We start from the raw sequence: 18210 nt of genomic DNA on the forward strand, positions 1-18210 counted from the left end.
GCCAATGTGGTGTAAGACAAAGAGGAACATCTTAGAATGGAGCGTTGCAACTGCATCTCCCACTGAAACTTTTTTCCTGAATAGTTGGCTGAGATCCTGTGTCCTACTCCAGGCCCTGGAGTTGGGCATAGTTGGAACATGGTCCTGGTCAAGATAGTTCTTATTGAAGACCTTGTAACTTCTGAACCGTTCATTTGCTGCGGGATTTCTTCATGTTTTATATTTTACTTTGGGTGCGGTAAATTACCCTGCTACCTTCTTGGGAATTCGACAACTTAAAGTAAATAAAATATTGGAATTTCTTTCTGAACCAGGATAGAAAGATTCTTTGAAGTAACTAATCAGTATGTTATTTAATAAGTAATTATAAAGATTAAGAAACATGAATAATTTTGAAACTTTTGTCTTCAGATCTGGTCTCTGGGTATTCTTCTTTTGAGTAAGAAATATAAGCAGCTTCCTCATATGCTTACAACAAATTTACTCATTGCTCAGGTTAGTATCTCTACAGACATTCAGAACTGTGCTTTTCTCAAGGATTATTCTACTAGTGAGGAGAAAACCACTTTGCAAGATTTTCCCAGTTATAAAGTCAGAAGTATTACCAAAGGCAAATCAATTATAATTGTATTACCATTAGTTTGGTTTATGCCTAACATATTACGTATTTCAACAGGTCTTGGGTTATCTAAGGTTGAGGCTAATGGTAGCATTTGATGATAATGTTGCATTTTTTAATAAGAAATAATCAAATCACTAAAAATTGAACTCTTGAAATTTTCTTAAAGCCTTGCCCCTTGCATGTCTAAAACTATAATGGAAAGAAAGCTAACGTTTTCTGTGTATAATGTTACTAAATATAAGGTTGATATTTAGAATATAGTCTCTATGTTTTAGTTGAATGTATACATTGTTAAAGTCTCTATATAAAAGGTTTTTTAATCATAAATCTGAGGTTTTACTAATAACTAGCATGTAGTTGTTTATTACTAATTATTGATAATTTCCCAGTAATTTAAATTGAACAATTATTTTGCTGCAAATAAAATATATGAGTAGACTGACTTAATAGTTATTTTCTATGATAGTATTGACCCATGGTTTTCTTAGCTATTTACAGCCTTTTAATAATTTTTTCTTTAGTCTATTGTCTGTGCTGGAATGATGCTATGGAATTTTGTTAAAGAAAAAAATTTTGTTGGACAAATTTTGGTGTTTGTTCTGTTGTACAGCTCCCTGTATAGCACCTACCTGTGGACAGGTAAGTTGGACCATGAATAGAAATTGAGGTCTGTTCCCCTTTTCCCCAGCCCTAGAAGCCCTGAGCTTTTCAGTGATTTATTTGAAGCTGGATAGTATAGGATCAAAGTGTTCAATCACGCAAGTGCTCCCACCAACGCAGTCAGTCTGCAAATCTGAGTTCTGTCCTAGTGGTAGAGTCTTTGGCTCTAGGCCACTGACATCCCAAACTCCCTTTTGGAGACAGCAAGGGGGCAGGTACAGGAGGCAGGTGGAGAAATGGGAGAATGGACACACTGTGTACCCTAGAGCTCACTATTAGACCGTGACTAAAAAATTTTCGCTCTGCCTTAAGCAAATGACTTAACATTTGTAGTCAGTTTCCTTATCCAAAAAACAGGGTAATAGCACCTTACAAAGTTATTTTGAGGATGAAATGAAATATGGGTATTTATGTTCAGTACATGGTAGGCTCTCAACAAATAGAGGGGGAGAAGGTAAAATGAGGCTAAGAAAAAGTCAGGGGATAAAAGAGAATGGAAATAGACGAGCACCTAGTAAGAAAGACTTTCTCATTTCAGTGGGTTTCAAAAAGAGTATTCAGAATGTTTTAGCACACTGCCATTTTGAAATATAACATTTATTTGGATGCATACAGTCTGGTATAATTGTGAAAAATTCTGTCTGGCTCTTTTGTATTCATACTGCAAATCAGAACCTGTAGCGTGGCACATAAAAGGAAGTTGTAGGAGGGTGAGAGGCAAATGTCAGGAAGTGGCTGCAAAGGAAGACCTTTGATTTCATGCCTCCTGGATCAAAAGCAGGTTCCATCTAAGTCAACAGCCTTTTGAAGTGAAACAACAGTGTGGCGGTGAGGAATTGAGGAATTACGGAATGAAAACTTCCATGCAAACGGAAGACAGTGTGTGCTTCTTAAAGCAAAGCACACCTTGCTTAGCATGAGAGACACCAAGTTCAAAGAGCTTAAAGATGTATTTCTAAATACAGATGGGCCAACTTCATCTCGAATACTTAGGTTTATTTAAGTTAACTTCAAGAGAATAAGAGAAGAGCAGCAGATAAGTGCATGAAAAAGCTCCAGGCCTTTTAAACATACATACCAAAATCTATCCAAAGAAGTTGTTCTGAATTCCCTGGGCCCGATGAAGGTACCCTGTAACCTTCAGTTTATTGTGCTGCAACAGAATATTAGACCTGGAAGTGTTGCTTCTAAATCACCTTGTTCAGTGATTTTCAGTTTCACTTATTGCATGCTATCCTTTCCATTTTTGCTCCATTTATATACCTTTTTTTTTTCTTAAAATTGATTCACTTTTTAAACTTTAGTCAGTTGTAGCTTATATAAATACAATCCTGTGGCATGTGATAATTAAAATCTTTCAAATGCATGTTGAAATAAATCCATGTATTTCATCAAAAACATTTTTGCTTTTGTGTCACCCATAGTCTCTTAGACTTTAAGAAACACTGCTCTAGTTTATGTGTTTTTTAAAATTTTGATTCACTTGAGAGGCAAAGAGACACAGAAAGATAGCTTCCATCTGTTGGTTCACATCTTCAACAGGAGGAACTGAGCCAGGTGGAAGACAGGAATGCAGAACTCAAATCAGGTCCATGTGGGTGGAATCAAACCCAGACTCTCTTGATATGGAATACGGGGAAGTTTTGACCAAGAGCACAAAACACCAGCCCCTGCTGTGCCAGTTTAAATTTTTCATTTTGCGAATTAAGAAAATAGGCATGAACGGTTAAACTGATTCAGGGAGGAACTCTCACAGCTTCATCAGTGAGAAGTCCTGGACTTGATTCTTCCTAATAGGAACTGCAAAAATGTTTGTGGAAAGTGGAATTAAAAGGTTCATTTCGAAATCCATGCATTTTCATAGTACACCTTTTCCAGATCTTTTTGAAGATCCCCAAAAGGCAGAAATGATAAAGGTTAAAAGTTGGAAGAGTGAGGTGGCCACTGAATCCATACATTCTTTTTTTTTAATTATTATTATTTACTTATTTATTTGAACAGCAGAGTTATAGAGAAGCAGAGGCAGAGAGAGAGAAAGAGAGAGAGAGAGAAATATCTTCTGTCACTCCCCAGATGGCTGCGCCAATCCAAAGCCAGGAGCCAGGAGCTCCTTCTGATCTCCCACGTGGGTGCAGGAGCCCAAGGTCTTGGGCCATCCTCTACTGCCCTCTCAGGCCATAGCAGAGAGCTGGATCTGAAGTAGAAGTGGAGCAGCCAGTGCCCATATGGAATGCTGGCACTGCAGGCAGTGGCTTTATTGGCTACACCACAGTGCCAGCCCTAGAATCTATACATTTTTAAGAATAGCTATAAATTCTTTAAACACAGCTAAAATACAACTCTAAAACCAAGCAGATTCAAACAAAACTATAAACCCAGTAATTCTAATGTACAACGTTAATTAACATGACAAAGGATCTGTTTTGTTAATCACAGCTTGGAATCTCAAATGGAATTCACTTCTCTGGTGTGGCTTTTTTGAGTTGGGCTTGCCTTACTTCCATATGCAGTTTTAGGACCCAGTTATCTTTTCTTTCTTCAAATCACCAAAGAGCCTGCATTTGGGTTTGCATTGCATGCTGGGGTATCATTTGGCCTTCACTTGGTTCAGCCTAATACAAAACCAAACACAGTGCCTGAAATCATGAGACTGTTGGTTGCAAGATGATTTTCCCTGAAGATAAACCAGAAAGACTTAAAATTTCCCAGATCCTGAAGAATATGTCTTAGGAACCCCAAGGGTCCACAATTCTAAAGATTGGGGGTTCCAGAACCTTATGACTGGGTTTCTTTCTGGTCCAGCTCTGCCCTCTGCTGGTTGTGTGCTTGGGCAAACCCTTGTTTCCATGTCAATAAAATGAAGGTGTTAGTTTAAAACAGAGTTCCCTTCCAACACTGAAGTTCTAAGATTATATAGCTATGTAGAACTTACTAAGTAAGATGTTTCTTGTGTAAGTCATTGGGTATAAGGTAAGGGAAGTCCAAGACCTTGGAAGCATTTGTGTTTGTGTTAGGTTCACATCATGACTAAGCTTCATCATGACACTTGGGACATTTTCTAAAAACATAACCTGTGTAAGAATTGCTTACACTTCTTTCACCAGCACAGTGGGAGTGTTTTTATTTTTAGAATCTTTCGGTCGACAGTTAATTTTTTTTCCAATTACACTTAGATTTTAAACACATAAGACAAAAGAATAAAAATGTGGCTTTTGAAAAGAATTCTCACATATAAAGCAAAATTTGAGGAAAGAAACAATATAGGAGGGATGACATGAATGATTTTGAATTAAGAAAATATACCTCAAACTATTGGGAATAGTATTTATTTGGAAGGCATAAATTCTTAAACAAAAAACTAGACTACTATAGTATAGTATTAAAGTAAATTTGATTTAAGATAAGGGAATAAAATTCTATGAAATCTGCTCAATGTCCATCTTTATTTCTTATTCTTAGGCCTTCTAGCAGTTTCTTTGTTTCTTTTGAAAAAGCGAGAGAGTGTACAAATTCCTGTTGGAATCATCATAATATCTGGCTGGGGGTAAGTTGGTGGTTTTGTGTTTGCTTTCATGTTTCCATATATACAGTTACTATTCATTCTCTCTTTTTCTCTCAATAACCCTTGTTGTTATAGAATTCCTGCTCTCCTTGTTGGTGTTCTTTTGATAACTGGAAAGCACAATGGAGATAGCATTGACTCAGCCTTCTTTTATGGAAAAGAGCAGGTGGGAAGAGTTTATTGGCAGTTCTGTTCTTGAGCACATCTCTTTTGAGCTTGATTATGTACCTTGCTATACTTACCTTAAGTTAACCTTGCAAATCTCTTCCAACTTATTACATGTCTATTGGTGTTCCTGTATCATTTTGTCATACATCAAAATATGTTGAGCATTTTGCATGTCTAATCCATTTTTAGCTAAAAATTTCTAAATGCTTGCTACTTATTGAGTCTTCTTTTAAACATGCTTGTGAATTATGTTTCCTCTCCTGGAGAAAAAAGTGAACAACTGAAACCCATTTAATAAGATAGCAGTAATAACAAAAAACTTGTTTGTTTTGAGAGACAGAGAGAGACCGACAGACAAACAGCGCCCATCCACTGGTTCATTCCCCCAAATGCTTGCAATGGCCTTGGGCTGGGCCAGGCAGGGACTGAAGCTGGGAGCTGGGAACTCAATCCAGGTCTCCCACAAGGGTGGCAGGAACCTAATCACTTGAGCCATCATTGCTGGCTTCCACAGTCTGCATTAGCAGGAAGCTGGAGTCAGGAGCTGGAGCTGCCAGGCATTCTGATAGAGAATGCGAACATCTTAACTGCTAAGCCAAATACCCACCAAATTCTTTACTGTTAATAATATCATAAAAATAAATTCTAGAATAAAAAAATGTATCTGGGGAAAAGTATGCTTAAAAAGCTAGAGTGGGAGGCTTGTGAGTTCTGCTGAATTCTTTGGGGATAAGGCCTAGGGATATGTGGGGTTCTTTGAAATTTCTTGAATTACTTTTAATCTCTTAACCAGTTTTTGTTTGCTTTGCAGTTTTGAGTTTTATGAGAATAAATAAGATTTTATATATATAAGGGACATAGACTAATGCTAGCATTCAATGTGTTCAATAAATATTAGCTACAATTACTTATTTTTGGTATCATTACCATAAAAATGTCTCTAGTTGACTGAAGTATGCTTGAACTACCTACAGAAGTGGCAGAAACTTAGAAGTGCAGAAAAGGTTTGTAAGAAATCATGTAGATCACTTGAGGAAACCAATGGCTATCTTGGTAACCAGTTGCTAGAGAATGAAAGAAGTATCCAGAAACTTATATAAATAAACCCTTATTTCTCTGCATATAACATGCATTCATTACATACTCTTGCCCGTTTTTAAGAACTACTGTTCTAGAGTCTTATTGCTGTGGGGATGTTAATTCCTACCCAAAAAGTGCCTTTAACCTTCTGTACTAAGAATCTCAAGATGGGGTTGTGAAGGTGACCTAACACCTTTTGCTGATGTTGGCAGATGATCATCACGGCAGTTACCCTGTTCTGCAGCATCGCGATCGCTGGCACATCACTCATGTGCATGAACCGCACCAGCCAAGCAGGGCGCTATGAAGGTTTTGACCAGTCTCAGAGCCACAAAGTCATGGAGCCTGGCAATGCTGCTTTTGAAGAGAGTCCAGAACCGACAAGTGAACCAGAATTGTTTACAAGTTCCATCCCAGAAACAAGTATGATCCTTAAATATATAGAAACTGCTACATGCATTTTTTTTAAAAAATATTTTACAATTTTTATTTATTTATCCATTTATTTTATTTCATTTTATTTGAAAGGCAGAGATACAGAGACAGAGAGAGAAACAGAGAGAGATCTCCAATCTGCTGGCTCACTCTTCAAATGCCTGCATCAAAGCCAGGAGCTGGGAATTCAATCCGGGTCTCCCACATGGGCGGCAGGGACCCAACTACTTGAGCCATCACCTGCTGCCTCTCAGGGTGCGCATTAGCAGGAAGCTGGAATTGGGAGCGGAGCCAAGACTTGAATCCAGGCACTCCGATATGGGATGTGGGCATCCCAAAGTGGCATCTTAATTAGCTATTAGGCCAAATGCCTGCCCTGTTACATGCCTTTGTAGTGTATTCTGTTTTGTTTAAGGAAACGTCTTTGAACTAACCTGAATATCATAGGTTTTGTCAAATTAAGAACTTATATCATAGTCAATAGCAGAAAGAGCTTATAAATTCATTTGATTTTTGTTTATAAGCATTTTTGTGAGGATATCTTTCACAAAATTCCAAGACTTCCTTGGACCTGAGGGGTTTTCTTTTTTAAAACAAGTAGAACATTATCAGTGAAATCAAAATCTTTTGAGCCTACTCCATTCTTGTTCATCTTGGAAGTAATCACTGTTATGAATTTGCTCTGTATTCTTCCAGAGCAGCTTATTATACTTTTAGAATATGTATAATTTTCCAACAAAAATACATAGTATTGTTTTACATGTTTTTAGATTTTTTATATAAGTTTTATATTACAATTAGTGTATAGTTATCAGTATTTTTAGAAATCTATTCATGTTGTAGATATGCTCAGTTATATGAATGTACCAAATTTTATTTATCCATTTCCATACTCATGGACATCTAGGTTGCTTTAAAATATCTTGCTGTTAGAAACAGCATTGCAGTGAACATCTTCGTTCACGTCTCCCCAAGTGTACGTCAAGATTTTTCCTAGGATGATAATTCTTGGGTCACAGAGACAGATATGTTTTCTTGGCTTCAGTGTCAACCCTTTATATATGATTCCTGAAGTTGGATCTCTACTATGACCCCTTTATATAGGTCCAATCCTGGATTTCCTGCTGCCTACACATGCATTGCTTACATCTCTGAGTATGTAGCTGGCACTGAGTCCTTTTTCAAATGTAATCCATCTTTAACAGTTCTGTTTTTTTCAGTTGCTCCACTGTCCTTCAAGGTTTCCAGGCTCAAGATCTATCTCCCTCTCAAACTAGCCAGTGTGTCTTCAAGGCATGTCGCTCTCCCTCCACAAGGTCCTTCATCTCCCCTTGGCCCCACCACCCCCACTTTGACCTCCAGCTTCTGCGGATTCTTGTAATTCCCCCCTAACCACGATGCCTCTCAGGACTCCTGACCCAGTCTATTTTATGCAAAAAGGCCGAATCAGTCTCCACAAAGTTCTGGTCACATCAGGCTGTGCTGCCAAGTCTGTGAGGGTCTTGCAGTGCCTCTGAGGTCATAACATTCACCTAGTGTTTGATCTCTTTCATGGCCTGGCCATACCCTGTTCAGATCTCCTCTGCCATTGCTCCCCTTCAGGCTGCCCTGGCTCCACCCACCTGAACCCACCTCCATTCTTGGCCTGTACCAGCACTTGAGTTGTCACTGCTCACTTCATGCCTTCACTTCACAGCCTTTCAGCTTGGAGCTCACTGATTTCTCTGTTAGCTCATTTGTGACTATGTCATCATTTTTTGGAGCTAGTCCATTTTCCTTTATAAAACTGAATTTGAAGGATTATATTTATGCTTTCATTAAAATTTAAAAGCTGCTTTCACTGAGCCTGGAGTACTTTTCTCATCATGCCCAACATGATTTCCCCCCTCACTTTCTTTGCACACTTTTTCTTTGGACAGGCAGAGTGGATAGTGAGAGAGACAGAGAGAAAGGTCTTCCTTTGCCGTTGGTTCACCCTCCAATGGCTGCCGCGGCCGGTGCGCTGCGGCCAGTGCACTGCGCTGATCCGATGGCAGGAGCCAGGTACTTATCCTGGTCTCCGATGGGGTGCAGGGCCCAAGTACTTGGGCCATCCTCCACTGCACTCCCTGGCCACAGCAGAGAGCTGGCCTGGAAGAGGGGCAACCAGGACAGAATCCGGTGCCCCAACCGGGACTAGAACCCGGTGTGCTGGCGCCGCAAGGCTGAGGATTAGCCTAGTGAGCTGCGGCGCCGGCCCTCTTTGCACACTCTTGCATTTATCCTGTAAACTAATCTGCCTCTTGTTTTCAGACAGGGCTTGATGACCACCTCCTCCAGCTGGCTCTCTGCATCTGCTCCCATGAGTGTTTTAGAACTACCAAAGACCTGAGAACATCCATGGGAACTTAAGTGAAGGGTCTTCAGCCCAGAGACCTTTGCTATTACCTCTTTACCTGTCTTTTTTTTAAAGACTTTCTCTAAATCCCGTCATCCTCATCTCTAGTAGGAAAGCTAACTTGCAACTGCAGCATGGCAAGTCAGAAAATAGTCACTCCTTATCTCTGTAAGAAACCTTCTGCAATGTTTGTACTTCTGTCTCCCTCTTATCTCACTATTTTATTATTGCTTTCTAAAATTTGTATTTATTTGAGTGAGAGAGAACACACACAAGAGTGCTCAGATCCACTGGTTCACTTCCCAAATGTTGGTGGAGCCAGCCAGTGGGGTGGGGGGACATGAAGCTGGGAGCCAGGAACTTAATCCAGATTTCACACGTGGGTGGTAGGAACCCAACTCCTTGAGCCATCACCACTGCCTCCCTGGTTCCACAATAGTTGGAAGCTGGAATTGGGAGCTGGAGCCGGGTATCCATCCCAAGCACTCTGATGTGGGATGGGGATGTCTTAACCATCAGCTTCACCGCCAGGCCAAACACCCACCCCTTATAATTTCTTTTTAAATTATCTGTGTAACCCAGTAGTCTGTCTGCAAGTGCTATGTCTGACTTCCCTGTCACTGTAGTCCAGCACCTAGCATGCTGTCAGGCTTATTGTACATGCTAGTGATATTTGTTAGATGGATGCCTGGGTGAGGTGTATCAGGATTTTCTGAAGCTACCCTGACAAGCAGACAGCAAAACACATCTTTATTTGCCTGGTCACTGGTATTCCTGAGGGAAAAAAATTTCCAGCCTATTTGGTTATTCTCTTTCCTTAAATCCTGCTCACTTTTATTCTGCTAGTAGTATTCACCCATAACACCCTGCATGTTGGCCTTGGACTTCCCCAGTCTGGGTAATCCAAAATAGTTCACTTACCTCTGCCGTTTGCTACACATCTGTCAGAGACCCATGACTTGCATATATTATAAATATAGAATTATGATTAACAAGAAAAGTAACCTATTTAGAGAAAAAAAGGTTCAGTAAATTAAGGTGGCTGATGGGCTACTTATGTACTCTTCTTATGTTTGAAGGCAGAAACTGCCACAGCTCTTTTTATGGTGGCCATAATCATTTATGTGTGTGTATATGTGTGTTCATTCCCTATATGTATATCATTGGAGTGGGCTGGTCTTTTTTTTTTTTAAGATTTATTTTATTTATTTGAAAGACAGAGTTACAGAGAGAGGTAGAGACAGAGAGAGAAGAGAGGTCTTCCATCCGATGGTTCACTCCCCAGATGGCCACAATGGCCGGAGCTGAGCTGATCTGAAGCCAGAAGCCAGGAGGTTCTTCCGGGCCTCCCATGTGGGTGCAGGGGCCCAAGGACTTGGGCCATTTTCCACTGCTTTTCCAGGCCATTGCAGAGAGCTAGATCAGAAGAGGAGCAGCCAGGACTAGAACCAGCGCCCATATGGTGCTTCAGACCAGGGCTTTAACCCACTGCGCCACAGTGCCAGCCCCAGTTAGCTGGTCTTACACACAGGATACTTTAAGAAGTTAGTAGAGAAACGGAATTAAAAGTATGACTTGACTTTGGTACAAAAATTTTGGGGTGAGGAGGTTGGTGTTGTGGTGCATAGGTTAAGCTACCTACAGGCTTCAATGCCCACATCCCATAATGAACTGCCAGTTCAAGTCCTGCCTCCTCCGCTTCTAATCCAGCTTCTTGCTGATGCAGCCTGGGAGGCAGCAGTGATGGCTCAAGTGCTTGGGCCTCTGCCACCCATGTAGGAGACTTGGATGGGGCTCCTGACTCCTGCCTTCAATCTGGCCCAGTCCTAGCTCTGGTAGGTACTTGGGGATTGAACCAATAAATGGACAATCTCTCTCTGTCACTCTGCCTTTTAAGTAGATTAAAACAATACACATAAGTTTAAATGTTTTTCATAATTGTGTAAAACGTATATTATGAAAAATTTGAAAAAATTTTACATTCAGATAAACTTAAATACTTTTAATTTTATTTTTCCACAAACTTTTAAAGTACCTTTGTATATTTTCTTAATAATTTTTATCTTGGTGACTTAAGCCCAAATTACTGAAGAGGGCTGGCCCAGATCATGTCTTTATTTTCTTTTCTATTATTCTCTGGTTCTATTTTAACCTTGAGATGGCATCATTATCTTAAATTTAGAAAGACATTCATAATAGCTTATTATAGATTGTCATTTTAATACCTTGAAATCTCTTGTTATTTTTATGAACATCAGTGAAGAATTTAAGCACTTTCTCAATGAAAGGTTCAACCTAAGAATTACTCATTTTTCTAGCACATGAAATTTTAATAAGTTTATCACTGAAGTGATTCTATTATAATGCATGTCAAGGAGCACCATGTCTGCACTCGCATGTGTGTAAGATCTGGAAAGGGTACCACGTGCAGTTCTCAGGGTGGAGCGAAAATTCCAGCTCCATGGCAGATGTCTCAGTGTGACTTCTGTAAACTCTTCACCCACCAACTAGCAGGAGATTTTCAGCGGTATATATTTGAAAGAAAAAAAAAGTATGTAATTATTTTACAGCATCTTCTGGACTAATAGGAGACAGTTTCGGAATGGAAGTGATTGTTGAGCTGAACTTAAAGGCAGTAAGAGGATTTGGATGAATTAACAAGCGTGGGAATTCCATGCTTGTCAGCCTATGCCTTGAGACCCAAAAAAGCATGAGATTTGTGGGGGACCCTAAAGAATCCTCAAAGATGGGAAGGCTTTTGTTGAATAATCTAGGGATAGTTGGAGAGAGAGAGAGAGAGAGAGAGAGAGAGAGAGAGGCCAAGTGTGTGTGTAGTAATGAAATAAAAGCTGTATTTTTAGGAAGGTGTTTGGATTCTTACTTCTTCAAGCACAGCAGCTAATAAAACAGCATGGATAAGACATTTCCCTGTCTTACACGATGAGGAGATGACATGTAAAGGATCTACCCTTTTGTCTGGAACTTTTAAATTTTTTTTAAATTTATTTATTTATTTGAAAGGCAGAGTATTACAGAGAGGCAGAGGCAGAGGCAGAGAGAGAGAGAGAGAGAGAGAGAGAATCTTTCTTTCTTCCACTGGTTCACTCTCCAAATGGCTGCAATGGCCACAGCTGGGCCTATCCGAAGCCAGGAGCCAGGAGCTTCTTCTGGGTCTTCCACATGGGTGCAGGGGCCCAAGGACTTGGGCCATCTTCTGCTGCTTTCCTCGGCCATAGCAGAGAGTTGAATCAGAATTGGAACAGCCAGGAATCAAACCAGCACCCATATGGGATGCTGGCACTGCAGGCAGCAACTTTACCCACTACCCACAGCGCCAGCCCCTGTCTGGAAGTTTTTAAATGTTTGTTTTTGTATAAGCACATTTGAATGCTTTTTGATAGGTATCATATGAAAACATTTCCACTGCATGCGAAGTGCATGATAAGTAGATTTTTCTGTGTTTTGCAGCTCTGGGACTTGTCCATTTCTGCTGTTATTCACATGTTACTTCATCTCTGCAGGTTGCTGCTCCTGCTCCATTGGGAATGGTGAACTGCACTGCCCATCAACAGAGCCAGTGGCAAACACGAGCACCAGTAGACCTGGGACCCCTTCATTTGAGAAAAGTAAGTGCCTCTGGCTATCAGAATGGCCTGAAGAGACAGATGATTCCTTATCCCTATACTTCAAAAGAACTCTACATAGAACATCTCTAGGAGCTGTAACATGGAACACAGTTTGGGAATAGGGATTTCCAAATGAGATGGGGAAAGTGCTAACAGGATGACAGTCATGCATAGACAGAATACTCGTTTGTGGGTAGAGCCACCACCTGCATGCCAGCATCCCATTTGATCACCGGTTCTTGTCCCAGCTGCTCCATTTCTGATCCAGCTCCCTGCTAATGGCCTGGGAAAAGCAGCAGAAGATGGCCCAAGTGTTTGAGCCCCTGCCACCCATGTGAAAGACCTGGAAGAAGCTCCTGGCTCCTGGCTTTGGCCTGACCCGGTGCTGGCTGTTGTGGCCATCTGGGGAGTAAACCAGCAGATGGAAGATCTGTGTCTCTCTCTCTTTCTCTTTGTGTTAACTTTAACTTTCAAATGAATAAATCTTTTAAAAAAATTTAAGTTTGGGGAACTTAGCAGGTTAAGTCACGCCTGTGACACTGGCATTCATATCAGTGCCAGTTTGAGTTCTGGCTGCTCCGCTTCTGATCCAGCTCTCTACTAATGTGCCTGGGAAAGCAGCAGAAGATGGCCCAAGTCCTTGGATCCCTGCCACCCATATGGGACACCCTGATGGAGTTCTTGGCTCCTGGCTGTGGCCTTACCCAGCCCTAGCCATTCAGCCATTTGGGGAGTGAATCAGCAGATGGAAGATCTCTGTCTCTCCCCCTTCTTTAAATCTGCCTTTCATATAAATAAATCTTTTTTAGAAAAAGATTCTTATAAGGTTTTTTTTTAAAGATTGATTTATTTATTTGAGAGGCAGAGAGAGAGAGAGAGAGAGAGAGAGAGAGAGGTCCTTCAACCACTAGTTCACTCCTCAAATGGCCATAACGGCTGTGTTAATCCAAAACCAGAAACCAGGAGCTTCTTCTGGGTCTCCCACACGGGTGCAGGGGCCCAAGGACTTGGGCCATCTTCTGCTTCTTTCCCAGGAATTAGCAGAGAGCTGGACTGGAAGAGGAGGAGCGGGGACTAGAACCTGTGCCCATATGGGATGCTGGCGCCGCAGGCAGAGGATTAACCTACTGCACTACGGCGCCAGCCCCATGTGCTTCTTTTTATACCTAATGTTTCTCTACATCTGCATTTCCAAAGCTTTCTTCCTTATTTTTTTTCTCCTTACATAATATGTCAGTAATAAAGCCCATTAGCAAATTGGACATGCTCTCTACTTAAACAACTTTTTTGATTTTTTGCCAAAATCTCTATAGGCTTTTCTTACCTGACATTTTCCTCATTAATGATGTTAGTGCCTGAAAACTTAAATTATAAGGATTTCTTACATTTTCTGGTCATATTTATAAAAATTCTACAGAATGAGACTCACTGAAAGGCTGGCATTGTGGCACAGTGGGAAGGTGGCAGCCTGTGATGCTTGCTTTCCACGTTGAAGCATGGCTCAACTCCCTGCTACTTGGCTTCCAATACAGCTTCCTGCTGATGTACCTGGGAAGGCAGCAGAAGATGCCCAAGTACCTGGGCCCCTGCACCCATGTGGGAGACCCAGTTGGAGCTTCTGGCTCCTGGCTTCAGCCTGGCCTACACCTAGCTCTTGTAACCAGTCGAGTAGTGAAGCAGCAGATGGAAGACTTCACTCTCTCTCCCTCTTTGTCTCTCTCATTCTGCCTTTGAAATCAATAAATTTTTTTTTAAATGAGAGCTATTGTATATGTACTTCAGCTAGTCATATAATTTAGTATCCTTCCCAAACTTGAAATAATTTAAAAGAAAGCCTGAAATAAATCAAAACATGGACAAATAGAATTTTTAGAGTTTATTAATGAAATTTATTCCTCACTCCCTGGCATAGCACAAAAGCAAAATAAATACTACATTTAGGTTGTTAAATGACAATGATATATAAAGTCAGAGTTACACAGAGAGAGAAGGAGAGGCAGAGAAAGAGAGAGAAAGGTCTTCCATCCACTGGTTCACTCCCCAATTGGCTGCAACGGCCAGAGTAGGGCCAGGCCAAATCCAGGAGCCAGGAGCTTCCTCTGGGTCTCCCACACGGGTGCAGAGGCCCAAGCACTTGTGCCATCCTCCACTGCTTTCCCAGGCACAATAGCAGGGAACTGGATGGAAGTGGAGCAGCCAGGATAGTACAGCACTGGCCCCCTAAGGCAAATTTTAATAAAGGGTAAGAAGTAATACTAAATTTATTTATTTATTTAACCAAAATAGGTGAGCCCAAGTATATATTTATCAGAGGTCAAACTTGAATTACCAATTTAGGCTTTAAAAATTATATACATAATTGAATAATTACATATATAATTAAATAATTATATGTATTTTAAAGATTTATTTGAAAGGCAGAGTTACAGGGAGGCAGAGGCAGATAGAGAGAGAGAGAGGTCTTCCATCTGATGGAAGCCGTCCCCCAGACGGCTGCAATGGCCTGAGCTGCACCTGTCCAAAGCCAGGAGCCTGGAGCTTCTTCCAGGTCTCCTACATGGGTGCAGGGGTCCAAGCATTTGGGCCATCTCTGCTGCCTTCTCAGGCCGTAGGAGAGAGCTGGTTTGGAAGAGGAGCAGCCAGGACTCGAAACAGCGCCCATATGGGATGCCAGCACTGCAGGTGGCAGCTTTACCCGCTATGCCACAGTGCCTGCCCCTTAAATAATTTGTTAACATAATTGTATAGCATAAGTTATATAGCTATAGGGGCCAGCATTGTGGAGCAGCTGGTAAAGCCACTGTAATGTTGGCATCCCATATGGGTACCTGTTCATGTCCTGGTTGCTCCACTTCCTATCCAGCTCCCTGCTAATGGCCTAGAAAAAGCAGCAGAGGATGGCCCAAGTGTTGGGGCCCCTGCTAACCATGTGGTAGACCTGGATTAAGCTTCTGGCTCCTGGCTTTGGATAGGTGCAGCTCAGGCCGTTGTGGCCATCTTGGGAGAGAACCAGAAGATGGAGGATCTCTCTCTGTTTCTCTGTCTCTTTCTGTAACTCTCACTTTCAAAAACAAAAATAAATAAATCTTCAAAAATACATAAATAAATTATGTAGCTACAAAAAGAATTGTTAGTGGTGTTAAAGGGAACTATTGCCTAGTACTTGTGTTGTTTCAGATAAAAACATTCTTAACTGAAACTCTCCTAAAACATGAAGGAGATTTCTTCCAGTTTCATCTAAAATTATATACTGATTCTTAGCTGAATGTGCTTTTTTGTTGTTTCTCTTAGGAAGTCATTATAAATTTAAAATGCATTCAAATGAAAAGCTCTGATTAAAATTGTTGTGCACACTGTTTTCTAGATGATCGCTGTGAGAGTCGCTGTAACTCCCAGAGCTGTATCCTAGCCCAGGAAGAGGAACAGTATCTCCAGAGCGGAGACCAGCAACTGACGCGACACGTGCTGCTGTGTTTACTTCTCATCATTGGCCTGTTTGCTGTAAATGTTTCTTCTGGTTTTGTTTTGCGTCTATTCCTTTAAATGTCTGACGAAAGTTTTATCCAGGCATCTGGGAGAAACTAAGTTGCTGATTTCCAGGGGCATGGCAGTGAAGTCATCTGAATCCCAATATTTTGCTAAATGTTTTAGAAGGAAGAGAATAATCATTCCCATTATTTGTTGTCTACATGCTCCAGTAGCTCTTCCTGATTAGAACCCATTGATCATTCTATGCTGTGAACCTAGAATTTGGTAAAACTAGATGACTACATTATGTGTACAGGGCCGCTTACTCCTAAGGTACCTGACTGACCTACACTATCTCTCTGAAGATACTCATCAGATAAATAAACTTTAAAAAAATATATAATTTTAACTTGGCTGGTATTGTGGCATAGTGGGTTAAGTTACTGCTTACAATGTTGGCATCCCGTATTGGAGCCCCTGTTTCAGTTCTACCTGCTTTGCTTCTGATCCACCTTCCTGCCTGGGAAAAATAAAAGATAGCCTAAGTGCTTGGGCCTCTGCCACCAACTTGGGAGATCTGAATAGAGCTCCTGGCTCCCACCTGGCCCAGCCCCAGCTGTTGTAAAGTAATAAGAGATGTATTGTAATTTCCTCACCTACTTCCTTGTCAATTGTTCATAGCTTTCAAAATGCTACAATAAATATCTCCATGTATTATGTTTCCTTAGGATAGATTCCCAAAGTTGAGAACCTTGAATTGAAGAATATAGCCATTTCTGTGACTTTAGATGTATTCTACTAAGTTGTTTTCCAGGGGTTTGTATAACTATATAAAGTGCTCTCACCAGCATTAGATATTGAAATTTTTTTTAATTTGATGATTTTGTTAGTGAAACATAGTACTTTTTAAAAAAATGCATGCATTTACTGAACTACCAGAGGAGTTTTTAAAATTAGTTTTATGGGGACAGAATGGTAGCACAGCAGGTTAAGCTGCCCCCTGGGATGCCTGAATCTTATATTGGATTGCTGGTCCAAGTCTCAGCTACTCTACTTCTAATGCATCCTAGGGGGCAGAAGCAGATGGCTCAAATGCTTGGGCTCCTGCTATATGGGAGGCCTGGATTGACTTCCTGGTTCCTGGCTTCAGCCTGGCCTAGTCCTGGCTGTAGTGGCCATCTGGGGTGTGAGCCTGCTGAGGGGGAGACTTCTGTCTCTCTTTAGCTCTTTGTTTTTCAAATAGATGAAAATAAATATACATTTTTAAAAATCAGTTCTATGGTCTCACTTGTGAATCATCAGTTATTACATAATTCTCTAAGATGATTCAAGTGTAACTTGCTTAGGAGTAGGAGATGGGCCAGTTAGCCTGTTAAGGAAACCTCACACTGGGATGCCCATTACATAGTGTGATAGCAGCTAGCACCACCGTAACTGCTGTTCAAGAACAAAAATCAAAAAGTAAGAAATGCTGCCAAGAATTGCTGCTTAGTGGTGTAATTGTTTTCATTGTGTAGAGCTAATTTTAAAATCAGTCCTGTCTCAGGCTAGTCGACAGTGCAGATACATTATGTAAGCTTCTGTATTATGGCTCATGTCGTCTTGCTTCAAATCAGATCAGAGTAGATGCTGTTTGAGTGACATCTGTCAGGAGGAGAGGTTGAAACCTCTTGTTTGAAAGACAAAGCCTCTATATTCTCTCAGTGTTTTTCCCTTTAGTCTTTTCTCCCTTAATAATTAAGAAGATAAGTTATTGTACTGTGCTCTGCAGAGAAATGATTAGCTCGCTTTGTATCAGAGTGCGTTTTTCTCTTCCCTTCACAGAATCTTTCCAGTTGTTTATGGTGGCTATTCAACCAAGAGCCTGGAAGACTGTATGTGGAGTTACAGTTTTTCTGTGCTGTGTTTAACTTTGGCCAGGTACTTATTTACTGAGAACTTCGTGGGTTTTTTGTTCTCCTGGATGGGCTGCTGGGGGTGGGGTGTGGATGTTGTTTTCTTCTGAATCAGATGGGTTGTGTGTGTTTGCCAGCTGCTGCTATACGTGACAGCTGACAGCTGCCTGTCTCCTAGGAGAGAGAAAGTGTTATATTGGTTCAAGTCATCAGAATATACACCGTTTCAACCAGAAATACCAAACAGTTCTTCGCTTTGATTTTGAGATAAGGAATAATTTAAGCAGGAACAAAATGCCCTAAGTTCTTTTTAAACT

At 40.9% G+C, this 18210-nt stretch overlaps 1 protein-coding gene across 6 annotated transcripts in view; it reads left to right on the forward strand.

Moving 5' to 3' along the window:
- Nucleotides 1–18210, forward strand: part of GPR155 (G protein-coupled receptor 155) — a 48760-nt gene that overhangs the window by 20507 nt on the left and 10043 nt on the right. For 3 of the 6 annotated variants that reach the window (XM_051848499.2, XM_051848500.2, XM_051848498.2), the window contains exons 6-14: nucleotides 412–495; nucleotides 1144–1261; nucleotides 4742–4826; nucleotides 4920–5010; nucleotides 6305–6515; nucleotides 6621–6782; nucleotides 12426–12530; nucleotides 15895–16031; nucleotides 17823–17918. In XM_051848499.2, coding sequence (XP_051704459.1) covers nucleotides 412–495; nucleotides 1144–1261; nucleotides 4742–4826; nucleotides 4920–5010; nucleotides 6305–6515; nucleotides 6621–6782; nucleotides 12426–12530; nucleotides 15895–16031; nucleotides 17823–17918 — 1089 coding nt within the window. The remainder of the gene's footprint in view (nucleotides 1–411; nucleotides 496–1143; nucleotides 1262–4741; nucleotides 4827–4919; nucleotides 5011–6304; nucleotides 6516–6620; nucleotides 6783–12425; nucleotides 12531–15894; nucleotides 16032–17822; nucleotides 17919–18210) is intronic. The other 3 variants (XM_008258765.4, XM_070070671.1, XM_002712193.5) reach the window with 1 other exon arrangement.

This window comes from Oryctolagus cuniculus, chromosome 3 (assembly GCF_964237555.1).
Source record: "Oryctolagus cuniculus chromosome 3, mOryCun1.1, whole genome shotgun sequence".
Taxonomy (NCBI): domain Eukaryota; kingdom Metazoa; phylum Chordata; class Mammalia; order Lagomorpha; family Leporidae; genus Oryctolagus; species Oryctolagus cuniculus.